This window comes from Ranitomeya imitator, chromosome 4 (genome assembly GCF_032444005.1).
Source record: "Ranitomeya imitator isolate aRanImi1 chromosome 4, aRanImi1.pri, whole genome shotgun sequence".
Taxonomy (NCBI): domain Eukaryota; kingdom Metazoa; phylum Chordata; class Amphibia; order Anura; family Dendrobatidae; genus Ranitomeya; species Ranitomeya imitator.
In genome coordinates, this window is record NC_091285.1 from 504,307,622 (window position 1) to 504,321,416 (window position 13,795).

General features: G+C 40.5%; 1 protein-coding gene across 2 annotated transcripts in view; it reads left to right on the forward strand.

Annotated features, from left to right (window-relative positions):
• The window catches only part of SLC12A1 (solute carrier family 12 member 1), a 186,643-nt gene that overhangs the window by 11,031 nt on the left and 161,817 nt on the right, over positions 1 to 13,795 (forward strand). Inside the window, exons 3-5 of one of the 2 annotated variants that reach the window (XM_069766023.1) lie at positions 3,893 to 4,015; positions 6,047 to 6,122; positions 11,835 to 11,930. In XM_069766023.1, coding sequence (XP_069622124.1) covers positions 3,893 to 4,015; positions 6,047 to 6,122; positions 11,835 to 11,930 — 295 coding nt within the window. The remainder of the gene's footprint in view (positions 1 to 3,892; positions 4,016 to 6,046; positions 6,123 to 11,834; positions 11,931 to 13,795) is intronic. The other variant, XM_069766024.1, reaches the window with a different exon arrangement.

Sequence of the window (13,795 nt, forward strand, 5' to 3'; positions counted from 1 at the left end):
TTCGATTTTTCTCGTCCGTTTTTTTTTATAGAGGAGGTGTTTGTTCCCAAGTCAATACAAAGACACCTTGAAGGTCACATGTTTGTTCAGATGCCAATTACTGGTCTTCTTTTTAATTCGAATGATATTAAAATTGATCATTAAACAATAGATCTGTGAGATATATATGCCAAACATGGATTAGATTAGGAGGTGCTCTGTATAGTGTATAGATCTATGAAACTCTATGGGTCTGTGTGCTATCCAGGGATAGCGCACAGGGATAATTCATGCAGATGTGCGAATGATGACTAGCCTTAAGCATATTCTTTAAAGTTAGAGTCGACATTGTTAAGATCTGGCAGCAGCTATCTAACGTGTATGACCAACTTTTAAGTACTCAACTGCAGAACAGTGGAGAAGACCCCTACTTTTTTGGCCTATTTTAATAAGTAAAGTTATAGTTACCATCACCAGGCACTGAGCCCTGTGAATGCTGTTGTCTTACACAACAAGGAAAACTGAGCAGGAAAAATGCTACATGTATAAGGTTAGTCTCAACCCACCAGCACCCTGCAATGCGACCATGGGGCAACTATGGATCAACTTATCAGCCTAGGGTCTAAAAAGGACCATGGCTATATCGTCATGCCAGATCCTAAAAGATGATTATATGGAAGCATTAAATAAATAAGCAATCGGTAGATTGTTTTGTGAAATCCTTTAGCGGGACTGAAAACAGTTACAAAAAGTTCATCAAAAAACACAGGAAAAAAAATTATAATTTTTGTCTAAAAGTCTTTCTATTTTGCAAATGTGAAATACTACACATATATGGTATTGCTGCAATCATTACGACCCAAGAGAACGTATTGTGTTGTTTACCTTGCTGTTTAATTAATAAAAAAAATGGAAACTATCAGCTGTATTTCTTTTTATACATCACTCCACATCCCAAAACACAAAAGGTAATCAACAATTTATATGTTTGTGCTCCAAAATTGTCTTATTGAAAATATCACTTATCCTGCACAAAATATGCCCAGTACACGGACAGAAAAAGGAATGGGGTTCTGGTTCTTGGAACGTGGCGACCTAAAAAATGGCCTGAACGTACTGCACGGTAAAAGACCTAAAATTAAACCCCGCTAAAAAGTGATTTAAATTAATAAATAATTAAAAGAAAGGCAGAATTTAAGCCCGTGAAAAATACAATTTATCCTGCAAAAAAAAAACCATCAAAGAAAATTCAGAAAGGAGCATAATCTTTCGGCCTTTTGCAGATTGCTTCTACCTTGTCTTTTGCTGCTGCTCTATATGTGTAGTAATTTACTTCAGCTCTGTTTATATCCTGCAGAGAAAAGATTTTTGTCTGCTATGTTTTTATCTTCTCTGTGAAATGAAGCATAATGCTATCAAAACAGTGTACGATCCATCAAGTATTTTATAGCTGTGTGTGGTAATAATTCAGTTCTATTTCCTTTTAGATCTCTTCTACATTTTAATAAAGTCACCTAGGTCTGTATTTTATGTTGCATATAATCCTTTAGTTTGTAAGTTCATATGAGCTTACTTTTTGCCTACTGTGTCTTGCAACCGACAGTAGGGAGAGCTAGGGTTAATGATTGCGACTAGCCCAGAGGGCCTAAAGTGAAGGGACGGAGACAATTTCTTGTTATGATGTGAGATAGGAATCAGTCTGCAGTAGAAGTAGACCTACGGTTTGATCAGTAATCAAGGTCACATGATGTGTGTGAGAGGAGACCGAGGCAGTGGATAGTGTGATCCTGAGCAGAAAAAGAGAAAGTGATAGAAGGATGGAGTGATGCACCGGAGATGGATTCTGGGACCGGACACCTAGCAGTATGGCTCCCCAAGTTCAAAAGATAGAGAGGTAATGGGCAAAGGATGGAACAGGGAGCATGAGACAAAGAGAGTGCGCCGGGCTGTAGTTCCAGGGCATCAGCAGTTGAGAAGCTAAGTGATGGCCATAGCTGCAAAAGTAACTTCCCTAAGGGGAGAAGAAGGACGTGGAACTGTGGGTTGAACTATAGGACTCCCACTTAGTTGACTGTGCTACTGTTAGTGGGGACTAAGGAAGGTCCCTAAGTACTATGCTGGGTTGTGGTGAAGGTAGTGACCACTTATATAGTGACAGTTAGCTAATTGCTAATGGTCGTAACCATGGATAAGCTACCACAATGCTTGCACATGAGGAAAGAGACATAGCGAATCAGAAAAACTATACTGCATTTCTAATTGGAGGTATTTGCTAATATTATTATTATTACATATTGCGATAGGATTTTGGAGATGCTATGACCCCTTTAAAGCGAACCTGTCAGCAGGATTTGCTAAGTAAACTACATACATTGTCATGTTGTTGTTGTTAAACTCATTAAAATAATACCTGGGGTGAAGTGTTAGAAGTTTTCAGTTAATGATATTCCCCTGCTCCAGGGCGGAACTGTAGGCAGAGTCTTATCTTCCTGCTCTAAGCTAGAGAACCAAAAGGAGACCTGTCAACAGGCCTCCCTGAAGGACAAAAATGTTCCTCATCATAGAATCAGACTGTGTGTGCTTCGGCGTGGCTTGTGGGCTTCCTTGGTATTGCCAAATGCTATGCTTGGCTTTTTCCAGCAGCCCCATAGAAAATGAATGAAAAGGTCCACTTTGTAAGATGGGTGAGAATTCCCCTTCAGGGATAAAAATTCCCAGTTCTGCTGGTCGATGTGTCCGAGGGCTTGGACCTTCACTAGTCAGTAATTTATTACCTATCCTGTAGATAGGTGATAACTTGGTTAACCATATGGCCGCGCACAACGTTTCTACCAGTCTGTAATTTGGACAGATGACTTGTGACGTCATACACGGTCCTTGAATGCTGCTTCGCCATGTGCATGAGACATAGAGCGTATTGATATCTACTATTTTAACACACAGGCCCATATCTAGCAATATTCTAAATGCTGCTTTCACCACAAGTGAACATATGTGGAGAGCTTCACATCCCTTAAATGTTGAAATGTTAATGACTGTAGCATGAATACGTCTGCCCTCCAGAATAAGGCCTGCTTGTGTAACTCTAGTTGCATGTGTTCTATATTGACCATATAAAATGCGTACCCTATTTCCTTGTGGTTTTTCCAATTCTGTCCCATAGAAACCCCGGGATATTCTGTTGACTATTCCACCTAATGTGATGTGAGCCTAAGCAACTTTTTTTTAAGGTTAGAATTATAATACTTCTAGCCTTGATTTTAATGGAAAAAATAAATTCCAGACTAAACAAAGCTATTTCTCTGTTCCTAAACATTGTAGGTGAAAGTGAACTATAAAATCCCCTAAATATTCACATGACCCAAGAGCGCTAAACTAGAAAACAATGGGATCGCCGAAATGTCATAGTAAATATCAAGCAAACGTGACTTCTTAGAAAGGTTTAGGGCATAGAATTTATAAAGGGGGCGACGTTCTAAATTCATGGTATCCTTCTGGTGCACTCTTCATGCAATTCATTGTTTTTGGATCATGTGAAATTGTTAATGGACGTTAACGATGTTTTATCATTGTTTTACCCTTAAGCTTCTGCTCATGGATTTCCAGAATTTGCCATATTCCGTAATCTTATTCTTCAATCACTCTCAGCATTAACAATGACTGCAGCTTATTAATCAGTTACCATATCTCAGATTTATTGTAGCCAGGAAAATTGGGTAAAATCTATGCAGGGAAGCACAATGGGATGTTTTTCATCTTTTTTATGTATAAAACAACTAATTTGAACTTGAGATCTGCATTTTCCAACCTGACAGTGTAACTATAATTTAGTGATACTATTCTTTAATGAGAAATAAATGAATATATAGTACCGCACATAGTACCGTCATGTATTGTATTCTCTGTTGTGTAGGATGTAGCAGTGACTCCAGGATCAGTTTCCAATGGAGAAGGTGCCCTGGGAGATGAAGAACAGAATGAAGAAGAGCAACAGAAGGGAGGATTTGTTAAATTTGGATGGATAAAAGGTGTTCTGGTGAGTTAAACAAATACATTAAGGGTGTAATCAGACGGCTATAAAAATCGGATGGAGATCTGAACACAGTGGACGGACTGGCCAGCGGCTATCCCGACCTCAGCATGGCTGCTGGATGTATTTCCATGAAGCTATCATGCTCGGGTCGGGAGAGCCGCCGGCCAGTCCGCGCACTGCGGCTGTCTAAGTAATAGTAGTCCACAAGAGGGGCATGTTTCACATATAGGCCACCAGTGCCACAAATAGTGTATGTGTTAAAGATGAAAATTACTGTGAAAAATAGTGACGATCATACCACAGTTAAAGAGCCCTTGGGCATGGAACTTGTGGAAAAGCATGGTCTTGCTGCCCTCATCCACCACAACAAGATAAAACAGTTTTTGCTGAACATATCAGTCTAATATGTCCATGAACTGCCCAGATTTTCATGCCTTGGAACTTGCCATCCATTCTTTCTTCAAAATGCGGTTATAATTCATTAGCAATCTGCCAGAATTTTAAAGGGAATCTGTCACCAGGTTTTCACCACCTAATCTGAGAGCAGAATAATGTAGGGACAGAGACCCTGATTCTAGTGATATATCACTTCCTGGGCTCCTTGCTTCGGTTTTAATAAAATCACTTTTTTCTCAGCAAGAGATTATCACTGGTAAACCTGCTGCCGTGTAGTACGCCATATTCATGCACTCTGTTTTACCCCGCCATCACCACTCATTGGCAGTTTTCTGCCTATGCACAGTGTACACAGAAAGCTGCCAACCAGTGGTGTGGGCGGGGTTATACAGAGCTCAGCAGTCAGAGAACAGGGAGATAAAACTGTGATTTCATGTCAACTGCAGCAAGCAGCCTGGTAAGTGATACATTGCTGGAATCAGGGTATCTGCACCTGCTGCATTCAGATGGCAACAAAAACCTGATGACAGATTCCTTTTAAGTGCTATAACTTTCCGTCCCTCACTTACCCTGCATCAATGCCTTCTGTCATTGTCCAAAGGCATGCCAGCCCACATTATTAGAAGAGGCTTTATAAGTATTTTAGTGTGACACTCTTGCACTGATATTTAATTACAAGCTATTTTTGTGTTTGATCTTTATTTACATTTGTTACATCACCAAACTAAATGCAAAACTCTGCTATCTTCCTCCCTGTAAGGAAAGAGCTGCGTGGGAGCTTACGTGGTTAGCGCCAATCTGATAGGTCACATGTCTGACAGCGAGTACAGGAGCTCTGCTGTCTGTTTCCATGGGCAGCCAGCACAATTCTGAGGCAGCTCTGTGTAGAAATTAATAAAACTATTTGAAAAACATTAAGTTAAGGATTTCCTGCTACTTATTTTTTTTATTGCATTTTAATGATCGCATTAGAATTCCCTCATCGCCGTTTTAAAATGGAGATCAGAAACAAGGGTATAGCGCCCCCCAGATCAACTTTGAACCCTTTTAACTTCCTAACCAAAAAATAATGTTTCAAAAATTATGCAGATGTAAAGCAGACATGTGGGACATGTTATTTATTAACTATGTTGTGCGACATGACTCTCTGATTTAAGGGCGTAAAAATTAAACGTTTGAAAATTGCAAAATTTTAAGAAATTTTGTCAAAATTTTGATATTTTCATAGATATACGCAAATCATATAGATCAAAATTTACCACTAGCATGAAGCCCAATATGCCATGAAAAAATATTCTCAGAATCACTGGGTTACGTTGAAGCGTTCCAGAGTTATTAACCCATAAAGTGACACTGGTTAGATTTCAAAAATTTGGTCTGGTCCTTAAAGGGACTCTGTCACCTGAATTTGGAGGGAACAATCTTCAGCCATGCCTGCGCAAGGCAAAATTAGATCCGTCACGAAAGGGTTAAACTATGAAATAATATTTTAAATTACTACATATTTAGCCGCAACAATCTACCTACATCAGCGTCTACAATCTTCTATGAAAAACAGTAACGCAATGATTAACATTTAATAATCTATTTAGCAAACTATCTGGTATTGATCAAATGTTTCCTAAATGCGTCTAATAGGTGAGGTGCATGCTGAACATATGGGGCGTGATGCTTTTCATTCGTCTTTCATGGATTATCGGTCAAGCAGGAATCGGTAAGTGTGTACATGTCCCGCCTGCGATGTTGCTTATTTGTCATGTGATAAGGTTTTATTACAAACCCTTGGCTCATATAGAACAGATTGTGCCACTCTGCCGGTAACATGCCTCCAATGTATACAGCAAGATGCAATTCCTGCCGGCCATTGACCCCATTATAGATACAATCCTACATTGCAGTAGATGTTTCTTCATGCATACAATCACATTGACATTTCAGTACAGGTTAGGCTGGATTCATGCTGCTTTTTTGGACCCCATTTATATACTTAAAATGTGTCTCCCATGGCTATATATTGTGCCATACATCATACAAAGCTGCTATATGTTAGAGAAATGCCTTAGATGGATGCCAAACATTCCCATCCCACCCATGGACTTCTCCCTTCACTGGATTCCATGGGATAAAACAGCGCAGGTTTTTGCTTGCGCCATTACAGTGTTTTCTTCTTTTTTATAAAGTAGCAAATTTCCCACTGAAGCCAAAGATATGCCGTGATCTAAATGGGAAAGTTAAAGAGGTTGTACACTACTTTTTCATTGATGATCTATCCTTAGGATTGGTTGCCTGTGTCTGGTCGGCCTGGGTCCGACACAAGGCAGCTCCCCAGCTGTTCAATAGGAGGCGGATGTGCAGTACACCGCCGTCGCCACTATCGGAAAACGGAGCAGCTCCGGACGGTAACCCCAATGCCAAAAACAGCTGATCAGAGGGGGTGCTGGGTGTCGGACCCTGACCAATCAGACATTGATGACCTAGCCTAAGTATAGGTCATCAATGAAAAAATAGTAGACAACCTCATGCTATGTGGGTTTTTTTTTTTACTCCGTGTCAGATTGTTTGGGGCACTCTCATTTGACAAGGGGTATGGTAATGTCCTTTAATCAATTTATTCATCATTTTTGAGAAGTGATGGCATAGGAACGGCACACTGGAGAGTTCTGGGAAACAATCGTTATCTCATATAGAATTAAAGTAGTTACTAAAATAGTCATGTCGGGAGAGTTTACAGGTCATCTCTACGGGATGCGATCAGCAACTACAATGTTATATTAACTTTTAACTTGAAGCTAATATCTCATAAATCACCATTTCCCAAATGTCAGACTATGGGACCATCACATTCATCTAATTTCTTCAGCTCCGCCATAGGAACAGAACAACATAAAACACAAAATCTGTCACGTAATGAACACAAATGGCACCGGATGGACCCCACTGTCTATAATGGGGTCCGCTTTTTATCAAAGTGCTCACCATTTTAGCAGACAAAATAGTGCAGTGTGCTCCATTTATTTTTCTCCAACGCTGATGTGATCATAGGCTTATGGGCTTTATGTTCTTGCTATTTGCTAGCATCTCTTAGTATATCCTCCATTTATAATGTTACATATTGTATATAAAGTAACAAAATACAAGCAACTTTTAGATGTTCAGGATATTTTGAATTAAATGTAAAACTGACCTAGATCTTCATTTAATTGTTCTGGAGCATACCCATTGGTAGGGAACCTATAGGAAGGATAGGGTAGGGGACCTCTGGGTATAGAGAACTCAGGCACAGATTATAGAGGGATACAGTGGGTAGGCAGAAACCGCAATGAACGTGCAAAAATAAAAATATCCTATATTTAGTGCAATGTCCTAAAATTCGGGACCTTGAATGTTGTATTAAAGTGCTCATCCACAGAACTGTATCATAACTTTCCCTCCATAGAGGTAAATGAGGTGTCTACTGTACGTCCATATGCCTCCAATTTAATAGGGGCTAATAGGGATGCTATAGAGGTATTTTCCGCTAGGTGAGAATATGTCCATAATTATGGCAGCCAACAATCCCTGTGTGGAATCTGTGTGGTTCTGTAACGTGGAGCCCTATAGTTACCTCTTCTGCCATGCTGGCATTGTGCACAGGACCCTGCAGTTTGTATAAAGTTTGTTAGACACCTCCATCACTTGGAAGCTCCTGCTTAAAACACAGACTGGTGTCCTGGTCATTACCTTCATGTAAAAGAGAGGACAATCTAGAATAAAAGCTGATTGGACAATGTCTGCTGCTTCGGCCACCGAGGGCACATCCCTAACCAGCCATGGATAGATGTACGGTGTATCCCGGACACTGCCAAAAACTCCAAGGAACATAAGAATGAAAGAGTTTTGTTCACACAAAGCGTTTCGGAGTTGGTTGAACACCTTCCTCAGGTATCTGAGTAGTACTGCGAAACGCGTTGTATGAAAAAAACTCTTCCATCCTGATGAGCCTTGGAGTCTTTGGCCCGTCCATCTTTCCACGACATTTCCACCCAATAAGGGTACGATTGTACTAATGTAGAGGTTTAGTCATATTTGCCACTTTGCTGGCAGATTTTCCTTAATTTCCTCCTAGCCTTGGCAGGTCAGATCATGCACTATGGAACCATAATTAAAGTCTATACCAGACTGTAAAAATAATGCAGCGGATGAAATCCATCAGTAACCCCACACAATGGCAGTAGTGATTTGACTCTATTTTGCCAGTTTCATAAACGTTTCTCACTTATACTTGAATTTGATGTAGCCTCAGGTTATGCTAATTCTGCCTTAAAAATGGGAAAAAAAAGTTCATAATGCCACATCAGAAATTCAATCAAGGAGCCTTCTGTCCTTAAAGGGGGATATTAATTTTTCAATCTGTGATGAAGAAAACCTTCTGTGTGACCTTTCTCTTGAGAAGCAGGATCTTGCCCATACATCCCGCTAATTGCACAGTGTGCACCGATTGTGGCAGAAGGACTTTCTTACCCACCGGCACTTTTTAATTGTGCGCTCATCATTCACTTAATGAGAATAGCTTATGCCGAAGCTGTGAAATAGAATTGGGTCATTTGGGATGTATAGAAAGATTATTTCTTACCGAAGACAAATATTACCAATTGCAAAATTCTCATTTTCTCTGGCCTGCTCTTTAGCATATGTTGTGCCTGACAAATAAGCGCTGGGTGATTTTATGATGCATATCAAATGAAACCTTACAGCCGCAGGGGTACAGCCACGTCTCTGTCCTGCCATAAAATGGGAGCATTTTGAAACCTGCCAATTCTTTGCTTAGGGCTTTCATGCACAATTAGTTTTCTAAGGGCAGTTTGGTAACTTATTTGGGTCATTAAGAAGTATTACTTTCCTCCTAGGTGTGAGGAAAGCCAGAAGGATTTTCTTTTTAGAAGTTATTTATCTTTGGTGCTGGGATGAAATTGTAAGATTTGACTTCTGATCGGCTTATTTTCCCAGTTAACATCGTGCAGAGTCCTTAATTTCACATTAGCATTTTCAATCTCAGAAGAACATGACTGTGCCGGTCGTCGTTCTCTCTGCGGAGTAGTGGAGAAGTTTATTTTTTTTTTAAAAGTTGCTTTAAATCTGTAACTCTGAGGAATAACTCAGATTTATAAACAAGAACACAGTCCTGTAGCCATTTCGGGTTGAATCGCTTAAGATTATGTTTGCATGGCCGATGGATTATGTTTTACAATGATAAGGTTGTAGTTCTCCCGCAGGCAGGGCTCTGCTTAGAGCTGATACGCGCTTAATGTGGGTAGTTATTTCTAAGTATATCATTTAGTTTTTACGTAAAACCTGCTGACTCTTTATAATTCTTGAAAAACATGTTATTTGTAAAAAAATATGCCTATACGGTAAATGAAAACTATTTCTCATGGACTTCTACAATCTCGTACACATTGGCCATGAGCGTTCTTCTCCCTGTTTCCATTCTTCTGACAAAGTTTTCTATACTAATACACCAAGACGTGGTGTCAGAAGAAAGGAGACAGAGAGGAGAATGCGCTCAGACACTATGTGCCTCCGAGGCTGGCAACAGCCGCAGCATTCGGTGTTCACTCAGATCAGAAGTCTAGCAACAATCTGGCAACAGAGTGCACTGTCAGTGCGTGTCAAAATACCTGGCGCACATAGACCAGAGCCGCCCCCACAGGTGATGACACGTGCAAGGTGTTGGTCTTACAATGCGCAGTACGCCAAGTTGCCTACTTGTTACTACTAATCTGAGCCAGCAAGAGAGCGCACTGTCTTTGTACTCATTACACAGTGCATTTCGCACATGGACTAGCCCAACCCTAAAACGAAGGTCACTGATGACACTTCGGTTCAGGGATGGGCAGGACCTGTGGCAGTGACCGCAGCCTATGGCAGTCTATGGACTATGTGGCAGTGACCGCAGCCCCCTGATGACGCTTTGTTTGAGTATCACAGCATGCACTAGAGATTGTCAAATGAAGCATCATCAAAAAGGAAGGAGGAAAAAAAGCAGTTAATGTAGTTCAGGAAGGATCTCACTATCTCATTCTCACATTACAGTTACGCCTCCATACGTATCCTGAGAAGCATACACAGCACCCCTTAGTTGTAACAGGGGTCACTGCATCACAGAGGGTTCACATTCACACACACCACACAATGACATGCTTACACACATACAGTGTATATATACAGTATACAGTGACACATACTGTATGTTCAAGCATACAACACACTCACATTCTTTACTAGATTTCTTTGATAGAGAAGAGATGGTGAGCACAGGACAGAGCCACTCTAGCCATCAGTGATGAGGAGGTGTCCCCACTCCTTAACTATATGGCATCAGTGCATCAAAGCGGTATTCCAGAACTCTGGCGTAAATCATTTTTTCGGTAGTTGCAAAATTACAAGGAGTTGCACAAACATTTTGTGACTTTTGGTATTTTCATGCCAGTTTTGCCCAGCCCCACCAAAATATGAGGAGCGGGGGCAGAAAGGGGGCTAATTAATTACGTCAACAACACGCCTCCTTGTCAAGACCAGCATGAACACATGAACATCCCCAGTCTTGATGAATCAAGGCCAACGTGTGTATGATGACTGGTGAAAGAATGGAAAGTGGTAGAAATGAGCTTGGGAAGGAGTGAGGTCACAATTGAAGGTTTTAGCCTAGTAGCCTATCTTATGCATCTTGCTGATGATTTTATAGCTAATGTTAGACAAAAGTTCAGCATTTAATATTGGTCAGCTGTAATGTTGCATACGAGAAAAGTATTATATAGTGGAGCGTTTGTAACAGCCAAGGCTGTAGGCTTATAGGTGGAGGGCATTCTTGATGAGACACTCACAGAAGTATGTTTTAATAGTTAACATACTGTATTTTTCTCTTTCCACTGAGGTCTTGGTGTCATTATCATCGGGTTAGCTGTGACAGTGACTACTATAACTGGCCTGTCCACCTCTGCAATTGCCACAAATGGATGTGTCAGTGGAGGTAATAAAATATGAGGCATGGATGCTCTAAAGGTCGATGCCAGTTCAGAATCTCATTATTTTAAGGTAATCACATACTTGATGTGCTGGAGGCATTTTTTTTTAGCGTCGACCGGAGTACAGAGCAAAAATGAGACAAGAAGATGAATTTATTTCAGGATTTTAAAGGCATCTCAATGTTTCCAACAGTGGGTAGTTAAGCCTCTCTCTTAGGTTCTTAATTTCAGGATTTACGTGAAAAGGACTGCTCTGCTATTCACAAGTTGGTATTCAGTCACTTTTTCCCATACAGCCTTTTTCCAAGAGCTCAGTATTTATTTCCAGGCTCGTAAGTTCTAGGAGTCAACGTTTACGGCGTTATGTTGTATTAAAAGACGAGACATATATAAAATATTTCATTTTCTTCTACTACTGACAGGTCTGGGAGTTATCATAATTTTGCTTGCGACCATGGTAACTACAATTACTGGGTTGTCAACCTCTGCAATAGCAACCAACGGTTTTGTACGAGGAGGTAAAGAGTTAAGGATGCTTAAGATACCGATTGCATGGCTAGGTAGGAGATTATACTATTCTGCTCTAAGGTCTGGAAAGTCTTATTGGGACCTCTGGATGTGGAGAACTAAGATCACCAATTTGTAAGGTAACGTCATCTAGCAGGAGGCAAAAATGTTAAAAAAGACATGGTGGGCCCGAATCCAGCAGAAGAACAATGTAACGACATGGCTGGTTCAAGGACTGGTTCCAGCGCAGTCTAAACTTCTCTTAAGTCATGACAGAAATTTGACATGAGATGAAATATTACAGAGGCTGTCCACTACTGTAACATGGATGACCTAATCAATGTCTGATTGGTGGGGATGCGACGTCCGCCACCCCTGCCGATTTGCTGTTCTCAGTGTCATCAGCTGCCGGCAGTTCTCAGTTACGGCACTGCTCCGTCTACTGATAGCGGCCGCGGCCAGGTACTGCACATCAGCCCATATGCAAATCAATAGGAGGCAGAAGTGCAGTACCCAGACACGGCCACTATCAGTAGATGGAGGAGTGCCGTAACAGCTGATTGGTGGGGTTGCCAGGTGTCACGCACCCACCGATCAGACATTGATGACCTATCCTAGGGATAGGTCATCAATGTTAAAGTAGTGGACAGCTTCTTTAAGGTCCATATTCAAGTTTTGTGCTCCTATAAGAATGAGGTGAGTGACATAAAAATGGATCATTGATTATTTATAAGACTTTTCAGGTAGTTTCCATTGAAAGAAAACTGATCGACTTATAGGTCTGCAATATCACCATTATTGCTTACAGGGTATGTATTATGCCTTCATATTACTGTGCTTCAGAAAGCAAATAAATAAAGCTGTAGCATATGATGATTACTACGGTAAGAGTAAAAGAACACCACTAAAGGGACTCCAAATACTTGGATACCTGGTCAGTATTACTTCTATAAAGCAGACCTTTTGATGGACAACTGATTTTCAGCACTCAATATGTTCCCTTTGGTCACTCTTACACATAGTTATAGTGTGTCACACATTAAGTACTGCAACACCACAACCAGAAGGTTATATACATAGAAGATGACACTCATCCAAGTGAAAACAAAAAAACCCAGATTAACACGCTGTTGTTTTTATTTTCACATATTTATTTTTTATTAATTTATTTTACTCCCTTATTTAGCGCCATTAATTCCACAGCGCTTTACAGACACTGTCATCATTGGGGCTCACAATCTAGATTCCCTAACAGTAAGTTTTTGCAGTGTGGGAGGAAACCCACGCAAACACGGGGAGAACATGCAAACTCCTTGCAGATGTAGTGCGTGGTGGGATTTGAACCCAGGACCCCAGCGCTGCAAGAATGCAGTGCTAACCACTGAGCCACTATGTATGCCCATTTAGTCAGGTTCAAATATTTAAAAGCAACTAAATTCACCCAAAGACATACAGGTCCCATGAATCCATTTATGTGATGCTATGCATGACATGATGACCCCATACAATGAGGCCATGATGAGTAGTTGGTGACCTCCCTTAGATTTTTATGGACATAATAATCTTTTTCACAACTGTTTTTGATGCACTTTATTATTGAAATTGCATAATCCATTTTTATAGTCTGATCTTTCATATTTGTTTGTCACAATACTAATCCTCCGCCTAATTATAATGACTATGTAGGCCGGTCCATTGCCGTATCGTGTACCTCTGGATCAGGACCTGTTAAGACTTAAAGAAAAACTCCCATGAATATTTTTTTTCATTAAATGTCTTTATATATGTATGGTATGTAGTGTGATTAATATTTTCACCTACCGCTGCTTTCTCCAGAATCCAGCACCGTTCTGCTCCTCTTCTCAGTGACGTCACC